We start from the raw sequence: 15,695 nt of genomic DNA on the forward strand, positions 1-15,695 counted from the left end.
AAAAAATATGTGAATTAAATAAAAGAAATCGATACAAATTTATTGTGTTAAATTCAAAAGCTACAAAATTTTGCATTTTCAAAATTAAAATCAGTTTAAGATGGTTAAAATTAAGAATAGATGAATAAATAGAATTTTTCTTTTTCGTCCTTTTCAATATATTAATTATCGTTTTGTATGTCTATGCTTCAAAGCAGTCAAATATAATTTCTCTATTTTTTTTTTTTTTAAATAAACTATTAGCATTATAATTAAATATGCAATGTTATGAAATAAAAAGAAATTGATTATAGCGTACATATGTTTACTTATTATTATAGAATTATTTAATTATTTAATTCAGAGAAATATATAAAGGAAAAAATTGTCTGTACCCATATAGTAGAATTGGAAATTTAAAATTAAAAATGCAAAAAATAAATCCAATCAATATTTTTTAATTCGACTTTTTTTTTTTTTTTTTTGTAAAATCTATTCGTTTGGCAGAGTTGACAGTCATGACTATGAATTTTATCGTGCCTTTCACGATGGCAAAGTAGCGGCCAATTATGGTCACAAGTCGTTTGTCAGGTAACAATTATGTGTGCGACTGGTATCGTATATACGTTATTTTGCATTTGCCGGAAGCACGTGTTGCGTGACCGAAATCGCAGTCGATTCGCGCGACACGTGCTTTACAGATTTTTTTCCCCTTACGATTTGCTTCGATTAACACAGTCACGTTGATTGCATCTGCAATTCGTACAATAGGTCTCGGCCGCCGCCGGCCGAGTCGATATGGATTGAATGGTTACATGAGAGATTTACACAAATAATCTGCCTCCGATAAGAAACAACTATACACAGTCTGCTACTTTCTTCGATGTATAATAATTCATTCAAAAATGCTGTTTCTTTCTGAATCGGATCGTTCTTCGTATTATTAAAATATAATAATTCGTTATGAATCTCTTCCATTCGAATTAGAGATCTGTTGCAATACTAGAATAATGTAATAGCGATAGTGTTTTCAACAACAATTTGCGATTTGGAATTATTATCGATAATCGTGAAGTTATCAAGTGATACATATTAAGTTGCCTGAAAAAATTTGTCGCGTGCATGTTTTTTTATTTAGCTATGTTTTAAATTTAAATACACAATTATTGATTAATGAAAAGTTTATTATAAGTCATTTTTTATGCTAACTTATTTTTTTGTCGAGAATCATACCATTTACTTAATGCAATTATTTTTTTATTTTAGATTAAACTCTGGTAAGCGTGTACAAGTATCGAATTCCAACGCAAGAGATTGAGACTAGTACGACCATAACCGTAGTATAGATATAGATATATCCTTCCTATGCCCAAGTTTTAATAGAAAAAACGAAGAATAGATTTCAGTGTCTTTCCTGTAAAATTCCGTTTCTAAAATTAATATAAACAAAAAATCATTTGATAATTTTAACGACACATATGAGCAAATAATTTCTCTCATATCTATGAGTTTAATTATTTAAATAAATATAACCGAAGTATGTCTCTCCATATAAATATATAGCTTCATATATACATATATATGTAGATATTGCATAGGAGAGTAAATTCAAAATGTGAGTAAATTCACCGAAGTTATAGGAAATCGGTCTTACAACATCCTTTTTAAGGTATCTCAGCGGCGACAACGTTAGTTATTTTTACTATATTTACAGTTAGGTAGTTTGTTATGCAATATAGTACCATAGTTTAAAATCATGCATTAACGTTGAATCACGTTCAATAAATGATAGTAAAGTATACTGTCGCGCTCATCGATATTACTATTATTATTGAAGCAAGAATAATAATAATAATGATGATGCTAAAATATATGGCGCAGAACGAAATATTTATAATACGAACAAAAATAAAACGAGAATGCAACTAATTAAACTGAGGGGAAGAAAAAAAATTTGATTTTTAATATTGATACGCGCGCGGCTCGAAAAATCGTCAGAATTTCAATTCGCATACTTTTTTTTATCTCTATTTTTCTTAATTTTCTTACACTCATCTCCTGTGTAGTGTTTTGCGCCTTCTTTTTATATAGATTCTCATAGACATTTTTAAGTATATGTATACGTATATCGCGACGAAGCGAGCGTTGACAAAGAATTCGCGAATCGAATTGACTCGCGTTTCGTACCGGGAGTAGGTGTGCAAAAATTTCTCTTACGCACCTTGTGTAATCGGAATCCGCAGTGGAAAGCTGTAGTGAATCGCCATAATTAATCACGTGTTATCGCTCTTTCCTCTATCACGCCTTTTCGGACCCCGTTTATTTGTCGTCTAGCTATACCAACAAGATTTTTGACAAGATATCAAGAAAATTCCAGTACATGTTGTCACGGCGTTAATGGAGACTCTATAACTCTTCATTACTTTTATAGCTTTCTACATTTTTCTATGATAATATGCTCTCGTAGCGTTTCAACACTGTTTCACGATTTTTAGCACTAAGCTCACAATTAGAGATGATTGAATGTCCAGGTAATAAGCAAACGCGCTATCATCTAATCACAAATTTCTTACGTGCGATTATATCAACAATATATCGCTTTCTTGAGAGCGTATCTCACGAGACTAGTAGCTTAGGATCTCAACAAGTATATACTCTGTGCTCACCGTCATATATAAGATATTTGGTCGTATATACGAATAATATAGCAACGAGATGCCGATAGGTAATAAATACACGACAATTTTCCAAATAACATTTACGTGAAGATACATAGATATAGACACGTATAGATTTCGTATATATAGTAGATATAATAGGCTTAATACGGATAATACGTTGCTACGCTATTCTCTATATTGCTTCTACGAACGTTCTATTTTCTTACGGGGTCCAGTCGGCAGATCTTACCGTCTTTCCAATCGTCAAACAAATAAATCGTCACAACTAGAGTTTCCCGCGGCGAATCCTCATAGAGTTTATCATATAATTCGCAAATTCTGCCAACGCTTCATACTCTGTCTCTATTCTACTCTATTTTATTCTACTCCATTCTTTTTTTCTCTCGCTCTCTCTCTCTCTCTCTCTCTCTCTTTTTTTTCTCTCTGCATTCTTTATTTTATATAAGTTTAGGTATACTAATTTCTATCGCGGCAAATCCCACGGTATTCTCTATATATTCTTTCCAGTATGCATTGAAATTGGGAAAACAGAAATTAATCTCGAAGAATTTATCGAGAAGCGCCGGGAATTGCGACAAGCTCTCTCACGGTTTATCCTCCTTTATATCGCTCATGACGATAGGATCAGCGAGTTTCGATAAATCGTATGCACCAGAATGCTTCGCGCGAATTGTCACATTCTCTATTTTTGCGACAAGAATATATTCGATTTCAAAACATAACCGCATTGTACGAAGAACACTTTAAAATACCCGACCGTTCCTTTTGCTGGTTTCCCTGCAGCCATTCAGGGAAACCAAATCGGGCAGTTCTTCCTGATAAGAATAAATTTTGCAATGATTCGTTACCTATCGAAGAAGGTGCTGGACAAACGATATACCGATCACGCGATACCTATTATCATATCTTTTCTCGTTTACATACAGTTCGATCAATCGTATAACTATATTACATATCTTCTGATCCTGTAACATTGCACATCATACTTTCAATATATTTTCTCATGCACTTATTTTTACGACGAGCCTTATGTGGTATGCATACTGAAGCTAAGGTTTTACATTTAAGAGTAACTTTTTCATTATGTGTCGGTTCTTTTTTTATTTTATATATATGTATATATGTACATATGTGTATATACATATATATATATATATATACACACACATCTTGAAACACATGTTTACCAAACATATTTCTTGCTATCGCACACTACGGCATAAGGAGCTTTTTTGCTTTTTCGCAATTTTTGTATTATTTTAGGCTTTAGCTCTATTATTATTTATCTGTTATATATGATATACACTTTTATATACTCTTTTGTATACTCATACAATACGCTTTTGTATACTCGATTAGATATCGAGATATCGATGATGCAGAATACACAGAAATATATTTCACAACATATCCATCCTCATTACGGCTAATCTCGGAATTATTCGAGAACACGAAATCTCCCGTGGGTTCTCGGACGTTTATAGCGCGATCTGTTTATAGATTGTATATATTATTTTTATAAATATCAAGTGTGGTGTTGTGCGACTTTTCCAAATCTATTTTTAAGAGAGATCATTTGTCTTTTTCTCCAAAAATGTCGTCTGTCTATTAGGAAAACTTTACTTGATTATAAATAATTGTACAGTACGTTTGCCAAATATTATCAAGTGCATGTCAACAATTGTGCTTATTGTCGATGTTTGTAGCTTCTTATCATTTATTGGAACAAGTTTAAATATATTGAATAAGAAATATGATAATAAAAAAAAAAAAGATAATAAATAAATTGTTATCTCTCAGTCATCAATAATTTTTGGGGAAATATTTTTTAAAATATATATAAAAATTAATAATATATACAAACACAGATAATAAGATAATACAGATTTTTCTTTTTCAGAGTATGTTTAAAAAAAAAAGAAGAGAAAAGAGATCTTTGTGCTAAGAAATCAAAATAACCGATCGTCGAAAATGTTTAGAATCACTATTTTATTGGTCCTCTTCCTCGTTCTGGTAGGTGACATATCGCACAGACGATTTTTCACCAATTATTAACGACTACAATTTGATAGAATTCAAAATTAACGACAAATTCAGCGCAGTAATATTTTCTTTTTAAAAGCATGCAATATAATATTACCTCTTTTTCTTCTTTGTTCGGAGGCGCCCTTAGGAAATACATGAGAGGTGCATAAATGAAATTTAACATGGCTATACCAAAAAGCATCCATTCGAAACCAATAGTGTTAACCAAAGTTCCGCTCAATGCGGGACCTGCAACATAAAATAATCATATTTAATTATTTAATGCCAAATCTTTTTCTTGTAATTTTTTTTATATCTTGCTATATCACTGATCTATCATTTCTGAAAGATACTATTGATCCTGTTAATCAAATAGAATCTCAAGGCTTTACAGAAGCATCGGTGGTTCAGTGGTAGAATGCTCGCCTGCCACGCGGGCGGCCCGGGTTCGATTCCCGGCCGATGCAATTAAATTTTTGTTAATTTTTATATTATTTAAAATATACATATACACACATATTTTGGTAGCAGTAATGCTGGGATGAAAGATCTATTTTTATCTCTTTTGTTATTCAAGTAAATGAAAGTGAAATGAAAACAGGTATCGAGTACATGCACATACCTATAGCAAAGCCTAGACAGAATGCCACGTCTCCAATAGCGTAAACGCTTCCATAAACAGCGGTGTGCCTTATGTCCACCAGGTACCCCAGCTGAGGCATCATCGAGCTGTCCACCATGCCGATTGCGAATCCCAGACCTGCATTTGGTATGATCAGATGATCGATACTCCTCGCCAATGGAATCTGGAAACGGAAATTGATTAATCCATGATGTAAGATCAGGTAACTTTAAACTCAATAAACCACGACTCAAATAGCTCAATTAAACCTTTTATTCGTTATCGAAATTCTGTGATTTGTAATTGTTAGTTTATGACGTGATTATATATTTTTGCAATATTAAATAATTTGCAATATATATATATATATATATATTATACGATACATATATGATTTATAATTTTGCGATTAATTTAACAAAATTTCTTAATATAAATCACAGCAGTGATACAAGTAGTGATTATTTCATTTTTCCAATAAGATAAGTATAATTTACTTACACACATCAAGCAGATACCAATAACGACTAATCCTATCAGAGAAGCTAACCATCTGTAATAAGCACATAACATGATATACATTTCGAGTCATCTTACAAAAAGATATCTCGCCCGAACAGGGACTCGAACCCTGGACCCTCAGATTAAAAGTCTGATGCTCTACCGACTGAGCTATCCGGGCGATATATCTTCTAGTATATCTAATGATTTTATTATTATTATTATTATATATTTTTCGCATTTGAGAAAATAAAAATTTCTCGTTGTCGCAATTTTTATAATTTCGATCAAACTGACCTGCCCATTTTATGTCCAAGCGGGCCGAAAAGATTCGTTCCGATCAAGTAACTAATGCTCGCTGGTAAAAATGTGGCCCCCTGTTTCCAGCGGCTTGCACCCATCGTGTCCATCATCCAAATTGGTAGACTCGGTTCTAACATAGCGATGCCCATATTTGCGAACGTTATTGCGCCTAAAACATCGATTATTATATATCTTTTTGTTCGAAACATCGGTCAGTTATAATTTATATTTGTGAGGGGGACATTTTTCTTACCAGCTGCTAAAATGATGTAAGGATCGGTGATAAGAGCCTTCAGCGATGGTGGTTTCGTTTCCGTGTACACGACAGAGGGTTGAAGCATTAAAAGCTGCAACACTTGTAAGTTGTACCACAAATTATAAGTCGATACAATTACGTTTGTTGTACACTTTATATTACTTTTTTTTACAAATATTCTATGCATTTATCTTATTGGAAAAATGTTGAATAAACGTATTAGAGAAAATATGGTTATAGTTTAATAAAAAATAATTTAAATTAAACTCAATTTTAATGCAATATCCATATTTCATATTGCAATCGCGTTTATTTATTTACTCACGTCCGTCACCAAGAGCTAATGCGGAAAGCACTAAGAATGGGGCAGATTTTCCTACAAATTCATACATTACTCCACCGAAGGGGGGGCCGATAAGGACACCGAGAGCCAATCCGCCTAATGCGATACCCATTGCGTTACCGCGTTCTTTATCGTCTTGATACCTTTCCGCTAACATACCCATACCTGAGAGAAAGTTGAACATTATGAAGTATTACGAGCGTGTTATATGTAATCGTGCGAAGATTAAAACAGATTGTAACAGCATCGGTGGTTCAGTGGTAGAATGCTCGCCTGCCACGCGGGCGGCCCGGGTTCGATTCCCGGCCGATGCAATCTTTTTACAAATTTTATTTTTTTTGGTAATCAATATAATATAATTATTGGATATGTTACCCATTGGCAGCTTTGATCTTTATCTAAAGTCAAAATCTTGTCGAATCTCTAGTATAATAAGGTTTTTGTATCGGAAATAGATCATTGAAATTTTGAAGATTGTAGTGAAACCTTTGGAAAATGCTTGAAAACAAAAAATAGCAAAAATATGTTTTTGCATCACTGAACCACCGATATTTATATAGAATTATGTGAAATAATTCTAACACATACAAAAGTAGTTTTCATTACTTAATAATGTTGTATTTCTTAAATACTCGGTTGATATGGACAAATAGGAAAATAAATCTTTACCAGAAACGCTGGAACATGACGAACCGATACCCTGAAGAGCTCGCGCTAGAAAAAGTATGCCGTAACTTCGCCCGAAAGCAAAAATTAACGTTGATAGAAACATGATAATAAATCCGGTGAACATAGGTATGCTATATCCGATTCTGAAAAATAATAAATCTTATTAAATGCGATATACTTTATTTGCATTTAATATAATGGTTTCTTGATTATATTAGATTAAAGCGAGATATTTGCTTTTCTATTAAATTCTATAAATAAAATAAAATTAAAATAAAAGTATTAATTTGAATTTGTTCAAAAAGAGATTAGAAAATCGTTTATTAGGCAGAGAAAATGCCTTTTCCGTAATGATTATTTTAATTTATAAAAATTACTCTTTGAACTATATATATAATTTTGTTTTAAAATTTTATTTGATAAATTATCTTTTGCCAATCTAAAATATTCCGAGTAAAAAAAATTGTGCAAAGATGCAATGCTTACTTGTGAGTTAATGGTCCAACTATAGGATTAGCTAACAATTGAACAAAAGCTTTAGAAGCAAACATCATTCCCACTGCCACTGTCTCTTCTAATAATTCCCGATGTCTTTGTTCCTTTTCCTTCGTCTCCGCCGATGTAAAATTGGCTACAGTAACTTCTAAAATGAAAAGGATTAGTAAAGTTTGTCATTTTGTTGAGTGCGTTGAAAGATTTTGTAGCTGAATGGAAAAATCTTTATTTTTTCTATCCCTTTTTTCTTTTTTTCTAAAAATGCAATATTGTTTTCTATATTTTTTCATGCATTGAATCAATATACATATGTAGCCTTAAAATAATCTTGATTCACTTAAAGCATTTGCAATGCAGTAAATTAAAAATAAATTCACAAAAAATTTGCCATTTTAATATCAATATAATATTTTTTATAAAATAAAATTTTTTGTTTTTGTAATGATTCAACATATAAGGCGATCAAACATATTTTACCCGATACATCCATAGAAGGAGTGGTAACGTGTAGAAATTCCAATTGAGGAAGAACCGATATGTTTTGAGCACAAGGGCATTTTGGCGTTGTTGTTTTTGTCGTTGTTGTTGGTGACACGGTGGTAGGAATCGTAGTTTGATGAGAGGCGCTTCCTTCCAAATGTTCGCTTAATGTTGCATTGGGGTGTTTAATGTCGTAGAGAAATTCCGGTATTATTGGAACTATAAAAATTCATTTAGGCAGATTAGAATTCATGTAAGATAGCTTTTAATATTATTTATATAAAATTAAAAAGATAGAGCGAAAAAAATCAATAAATTATATAAAAAATTTAAAAATTCTTCTATTTAAAAAAATTTCCATTAAAATCAAATATAATCCAATTGTATAGAAGCATATTATCCTTTTCATTTTGTATAATATAGAATTTCTCACGAAATAAAAGTAGAATAGCTCAACACGTCTCTAAAGCGTATTCAAAAGGTGTCTTGTTAACCGGGGGTGTAACTCAGTGGTAGAGTGTCTGCTTCGCATGCTGAAAGTCCTGGGTTCAAATCCCAGCACCTCCAAGCTTCCTTTTTGTCTGACGATACTTTCCCTCATGAATTTTATTTTGGAAATTATGATCAAAATTCTTTAATAATTTTGAAAAAAAAAAACGAAATGATTTATTTATAACACTATATAAGGTGTGAGAGATAATAATATCAAAATGACATTGTGAATGGAAACTTTATGATATTTATTGTGCTAATGAGAATTATATATGGTATACGTAAAAATATACACATACATTTCATTATTAGAATTTATATATATATATAATGATTGGAAGTGGATCTCGCGATTTGTTCGACAAACGTGACGACATTCGTGAATATTTGTACGTAACGATCACGATCTATACGCAATGTTACATAAATGCATGACCACTTATCCGGATTGGTGGCACGATACATGAAAGTCCATACGTTCCGTCGACGTTCCGCGGACTGGTACGATAAACGCGAACGTTTTCTGAATTAAACATATGATCACGCGACCAAGAAAAGTGGTCTCCATCGATAGGATCCGAGAGGACTGGAAGCAGCGTTAAAAACCAAAAAAGCCGAGTTAACCCCGTGATAATATGAAAGCATTAAATATCGTGATCGACAAAAAAAGTTCTTCTATTTCCTCCTTATTTTTATGAATCAGTTGTTCTATATAGTATATTTTCACATTTGTTAGTATTAACAATTTTATTCGTTCTAATAAAATTAATCATAATAATTTTAATAGAATATCTCTTTATTATGATTTGATTATTTCTAAAATTCTCGTCTATCTTATAATGGACCACGTTGAGAGAAGGTTAATGAAATTAATGAGTCTCAGTGCTTGACCCACTGGAATTTAAAGTTATAGTCTAAGGCAGCTTCGAAACCTAACTAAAAACGAAGCTGCCAGAAAGAGTGAGAAATTAACTTATAAATCTGCTGTAATATACTCACAATCAATAAAATTAAAGAAGAATAATAAGAGTTTATCAATACAGCTGCTACATAAGCAGCTGACTGTGACAAAATAAATACTATTCAAATTTTTTTATCAAAGTTTGAATTCTCAAAATGTCGAAAATAAAATGACGTAACTGTTTAAGCATTGATCACAATAATACTATGTACTATATATTAAAAATGTATCAAAGATATGACAGAGTCGTAATTAATTAATTTCGTACAATATAATAAATAAGGCCACTTACCTACAGTTGTTAGCAACATATTATCCAAAAGCAACGCGATGGCAACGATGACGAGAACGAGTTTCCGAGATTGTCGGCATCGTTGCAACCAACTGCTCCATTCTCCACCTCCCATTCTCAAATTTTATCCTTCTGTCGATGTTCTACAACATTAGCAGATAACGAAAAATGTGAAATAATACGTAATAAAATTTTGTTAGATTTCACCACCTTTACATCGGCTCTATTCTCGATAGAAATCGAAGCGGGTAAATAGAAATTACGAGAAATAAATGAGAGAGAAAGAGAAATCCTGAGATTTCTCTCTCTGGGTGATTCGACGAAATGTCCTTTTACAAAGATGAACAATCGAGTCCCGTATTGCGTTGACACTTTACCGCGTACGCTCCTTGAAGACTTTTTCCCATTAGGTTTTCGTTAAACTAACTACACTTGTCGATCTTTACTTCCCAAGAAGATGTGTATTTTATCATTTGCGGATACTAATCTCGTGGTGCAAATAATAAAGTGTCAAAAGAAATGTTTCTTTTGAAAATTACTATATTTACTGTAGGAATTTTATTGCTAAAATAATCTTATATATAAAAAAATCTTTTTCTTGAAAATGGAACGTTAACCGTTAAAAGACAATCATAATATTTATAAACTTAATAAAATAATAATTTAAATTTATACAGTGACTCTATTGACACCGTAAAAGAACAAGACATTCTCTTTCTTCAGTACTATTGCCTAAGCAACATTCTGCAATAAAATTGAGTCGCTTCTCGTTGAAAGAAGTCTTGAACGGGACGGAAGTAGGTCTGAATGCCGTTCAAATCCCAGCACCTCCAAGCTTCCTTTTTGTCTGACGATACTTTCCCTCATGAATTTTATTTTGGAAATTATGATCAAAATTCTTTAATAATTTTGAAAAAAAAAACGAAATGATTTATTTATAACACTATATAAGGTGTGAGAGATAATAATATCAAAATGACATTGTGAATGGAAACTTTATGATATTTATTGTGCTAATGAGAATTATATATGGTATACGTAAAAATATACACATACATTTCATTATTAGAATTTATATATATATATAATGATTGGAAGTGGATCTCGCGATTTGTTCGACAAACGTGACGACATTCGTGAATATTTGTACGTAACGATCACGATCTATACGCAATGTTACATAAATGCATGACCACTTATCCGGATTGGTGGCACGATACATGAAAGTCCATACGTTCCGTCGACGTTCCGCGGACTGGTACGATAAACGCGAACGTTTTCTGAATTAAACATATGATCACGCGACCAAGAAAAGTGGTCTCCATCGATAGGATCCGAGAGGACTGGAAGCAGCGTTAAAAACCAAAAAAGCCGAGTTAACCCCGTGATAATATGAAAGCATTAAATATCGTGATCGACAAAAAAAGTTCTTCTATTTCCTCCTTATTTTTATGAATCAGTTGTTCTATATAGTATATTTTCACATTTGTTAGTATTAACAATTTTATTCGTTCTAATAAAATTAATCATAATAATTTTAATAGAATATCTCTTTATTATGATTTGATTATTTCTAAAATTCTCGTCTATCTTATAATGGACCACGTTGAGAGAAGGTTAATGAAATTAATGAGTCTCAGTGCTTGACCCACTGGAATTTAAAGTTATAGTCTAAGGCAGCTTCGAAACCTAACTAAAAACGAAGCTGCCAGAAAGAGTGAGAAATTAACTTATAAATCTGCTGTAATATACTCACAATCAATAAAATTAAAGAAGAATAATAAGAGTTTATCAATACAGCTGCTACATAAGCAGCTGACTGTGACAAAATAAATACTATTCAAATTTTTTTATCAAAGTTTGAATTCTCAAAATGTCGAAAATAAAATGACGTAACTGTTTAAGCATTGATCACAATAATACTATGTACTATATATTAAAAATGTATCAAAGATATGACAGAGTCGTAATTAATTAATTTCGTACAATATAATAAATAAGGCCACTTACCTACAGTTGTTAGCAACATATTATCCAAAAGCAACGCGATGGCAACGATGACGAGAACGAGTTTCCGAGATTGTCGGCATCGTTGCAACCAACTGCTCCATTCTCCACCTCCCATTCTCAAATTTTATCCTTCTGTCGATGTTCTACAACATTAGCAGATAACGAAAAATGTGAAATAATACGTAATAAAATTTTGTTAGATTTCACCACCTTTACATCGGCTCTATTCTCGATAGAAATCGAAGCGGGTAAATAGAAATTACGAGAAATAAATGAGAGAGAAAGAGAAATCCTGAGATTTCTCTCTCTGGGTGATTCGACGAAATGTCCTTTTACAAAGATGAACAATCGAGTCCCGTATTGCGTTGACACTTTACCGCGTACGCTCCTTGAAGACTTTTTCCCATTAGGTTTTCGTTAAACTAACTACACTTGTCGATCTTTACTTCCCAAGAAGATGTGTATTTTATCATTTGCGGATACTAATCTCGTGGTGCAAATAATAAAGTGTCAAAAGAAATGTTTCTTTTGAAAATTACTATATTTACTGTAGGAATTTTATTGCTAAAATAATCTTATATATAAAAAAATCTTTTTCTTGAAAATGGAACGTTAACCGTTAAAAGACAATCATAATATTTATAAACTTAATAAAATAATAATTTAAATTTATACAGTGACTCTATTGACACCGTAAAAGAACAAGACATTCTCTTTCTTCAGTACTATTGCCTAAGCAACATTCTGCAATAAAATTGAGTCGCTTCTCGTTGAAAGAAGTCTTGAACGGGACGGAAGTAGGTCTGAATGCCAGAAAAGACGCATTTGCCTTAACAGAAGATAAAATCGTCTTCGCGCTGAAAACTGTCAATTGTGGAAAATGGTCAAAATTACGATCTACTCCTTCGCAATTTCCTTTTTCAAATTGCTCGAATCGCATTTCACTTATCTTTTACATTTTGGTTTTGAAACGCTTGCGATGGTTTCTGTTTCATATTTTTGCAGATTTCACACATGAATTTTTCGCGCATGTATGAATAACATTTATAATATTTATTTCATGTATTATTTAATTATTGCTTTGTGAAATATAATGGACAGATTTTTTAAAAATTTTTGTATGAAGTAAAAAAAAAAATAGTATAAAAAATAATTCTATAATTCTAAATGAATAATATTATAAAAAGTATAAATTATAAAAGGTACATTATAAAAAGTAGTTTCTTTCAAAGATTTTCATTTTTGCCATTTACTCGTCTCTTCAACGTCAATTTTTTTCTTTTCATAATATATGACATTTATACGACGATTGTGAGAACAGCAATCTTAATTGTCAAAGTTTTTCAGAATGCTCACTTCCGTTTCGTCTCGCTGGAACGCTATCGACTCGACGTTCGTTTAGCGCAATACAATTAACCGCATTAATTACAGGCTTTTAATAGTGCCTCCACCGCCCTGCCGTTCCGCGCGCGCGATGCCCGCTTCTCTTTTATTCGTAATAACTCGGTTACCCCACGCTTTTAGCCCACCTAATTTTCACGCTCGGCCTTTGAAAAGGCAAGCTTCAAAGGCTATTGCGACTCTCAGCGACTGTCTCGCGCGCTCACGGTACTTCACCCTATTTTTATTAAGAAAAGTCATTGTAAGGCGATTTGAAACGTTACTTTGATGCATTATATCTCTAACGGACACGTCTCTTCTCCGATTTAAAATATTAGATATGATTCAAATATATACCTCTCACGACACACCTTTACGGATAACCGCATTTTTCATAGCGAAAAGAATCATCAGGTAATAAGACCGATGAGCGCATCCCTGTGTCCGATTTTTACGAGGTACGCGTACGAAAAGAAAACGGGGCGGTTGGTACCGTGAGATAAGGCGACCGTTTAAGGACCGATACCGCAAAAGAAATCGTGGAGACGCACGTACGCACGCATACGTATAAAATGGTCACGGGAGGGGAGGCTTATACATCTTCGCTGCTGACGAAGTCGAAGATTGATAGAGTGGAATGGTGGGAGGGAGGAAGGGGAAGGACAGGCGGATGGAGAATTGGTATGAAGGCAGAAAGGAGCGCGAGAGCGGGGAAGCAATCAGCATTTTCCTGAAAGCCAACTCCCCGGGGACCGCGCATTATTCTCGGAAAAGATCGCTTCCACTCGTGCCACTTATAAGCCTCCGCTATCATCCGCCATATCTATCGACTCCCTTCTCCGATTCCTTTCCCTCAATCTTCGCATCCCACGTTCTCTTATCTTCTCGGTAATTACGACGAAGAATGACCGCAAGATCGGTCCTGTTTGTACGGAGCTTTCCACGGCCGCGATGTTGGGCGTCAACGTAACCGGCTATTCCCATCGAGAGAACGTCCATCGATCTACATCGTGCATTTTTCATTCCTACGGAAATCCTCTTTCTTCATGACCACCCGCCGATTTGTCGCTTGTCTTGCTTCTGTTGCGAAGCGCCTGATAGATGTGCTTACTCTTTTAAAGCGCAATAAGTTAGTTTTATAAACGCCTTCTTTCTAACTCTTTTTTACTTTATCACCGGTTGCTAGTAATAAAGAAGGAGAGAGGATATTTTTTTCATTCTGTTAACAAAGATTAGATATGAAAAAAAGTTAGATAAATAAAAAATTAATTTTATCTCTCTGGGAGAGAAAAGCACGTAATGTAGAGAGTGTATAATGTGTAATAAAAATCTTCTTATCTTTTGTCTCTTTTAAAGATATTTAAAATTCGCGATATATTCTATATAATAAGCTCGATAATCATAATCTCAAATAAACGAGAATTGAATTTTGGAGGCTCGATATCGCTCGTGTATAAAGTCAATAGTTCAGACACTGGAGACTCGAACGGGTGGGATTCTGAAGAGGCGTTGACGAGCGATACGAGTCATTGAAAGGGTTTGACGGGATGACGGCTTTGCGATTGACAGCTTCTCTAACGACGCTTGATGAAGTGGTTGCGGGGGATCTGCCGACTCATCTCGAGGCTCGTTATGTCAACTCGCGTGTGCGTCATTGATATAGGGTAACAACACCTAGGTCGGTGTTACGTGATTACGCTGTCGCGTATACGAAATCAACCGGCCAAAGTTTTCGTCGTTTGAGCTAATAGAAAAGTCGTGTCGGCCGTCAGTGCGTGGAATTTATTGTAAAACGTGACCACTCTTTACGTGGCCGGTCGTTTCCGCGCGCGAATCGCGCGAAGGGATTTTTCATATAATAAAGGAAATAGAAAATCCTGTCGTTCCGCAGTAACACGCTTCGGAAGTGAACTTATTTCCGCGCGACTGGTTAAACGTAAAAACCGAAGGAGGATTTTTTTACCATATCCATCCCGTTACCGAATCGTAGTATATATTAGTGGATTAGTATATTAAAGTGGAAATAGTGTTTATCTGCTATTAATAGTAATTACCGTTACCGAACGTTACTTGAGAGACAATGCAATATATTATATTTTTAAAAAATGGATTAGTATGGAAATAGAGTTTATCTGCTATTAATAGTAATTACCGTTACCGAACGTTACTTGAGAGACAATGCAATATATTATATTTTTATATTTTT

The 15,695-nt window shown here is 33.4% G+C and overlaps 1 protein-coding gene and 4 non-coding genes across 6 annotated transcripts in view; 3 read left to right on the forward strand and 2 right to left on the reverse strand.

Moving 5' to 3' along the window:
- Positions 1-2,728: 2,728 nt before the first annotated feature.
- LOC115238964 (synaptic vesicular amine transporter) overlaps positions 2,729-15,695 on the reverse strand; it is a 22,727-nt gene continuing 9,760 nt past the window's right edge. The window contains exons 2-12 of one of the 2 annotated variants that reach the window (XM_029813215.1): positions 12,110-12,252; positions 8,352-8,573; positions 7,866-8,022; positions 7,380-7,522; positions 6,693-6,875; positions 6,365-6,466; positions 6,106-6,280; positions 5,809-5,860; positions 5,308-5,491; positions 4,801-4,934; positions 2,729-4,718 (exon numbers count right to left, since the gene is read on the reverse strand). In XM_029813215.1, coding sequence (XP_029669075.1) covers positions 4,650-4,718; positions 4,801-4,934; positions 5,308-5,491; positions 5,809-5,860; positions 6,106-6,280; positions 6,365-6,466; positions 6,693-6,875; positions 7,380-7,522; positions 7,866-8,022; positions 8,352-8,573; positions 12,110-12,224 — 1,536 coding nt within the window. In that variant the 5' untranslated portion in view covers positions 12,225-12,252 and the 3' untranslated portion in view covers positions 2,729-4,649. Of the gene's footprint in view, positions 4,719-4,800; positions 4,935-5,307; positions 5,492-5,808; positions 5,861-6,105; positions 6,281-6,364; positions 6,467-6,692; positions 6,876-7,379; positions 7,523-7,865; positions 8,023-8,351; positions 8,574-10,099; positions 10,238-12,109; positions 12,253-15,695 lie in introns of those variants that run through there. The other variant, XM_029813214.1, reaches the window with a different exon arrangement.
- Trnag-gcc lies at positions 5,082-5,152 on the forward strand. The gene has a single exon. It is a non-coding gene; the product is annotated as a tRNA-Gly (tRNA).
- Trnak-uuu lies at positions 5,917-5,989 on the reverse strand. The gene has a single exon. It is a non-coding gene; the product is annotated as a tRNA-Lys (tRNA).
- Trnag-gcc lies at positions 6,954-7,024 on the forward strand. The gene has a single exon. It is a non-coding gene; the product is annotated as a tRNA-Gly (tRNA).
- On the forward strand, positions 8,850-8,921 carry Trnaa-cgc. The gene has a single exon. It is a non-coding gene; the product is annotated as a tRNA-Ala (tRNA).

Source organism: Formica exsecta, unplaced genomic scaffold (genome assembly GCF_003651465.1).
Source record: "Formica exsecta isolate Colony F162 unplaced genomic scaffold, ASM365146v1 scaffold363, whole genome shotgun sequence".
NCBI classification, from domain to species: domain Eukaryota; kingdom Metazoa; phylum Arthropoda; class Insecta; order Hymenoptera; family Formicidae; genus Formica; species Formica exsecta.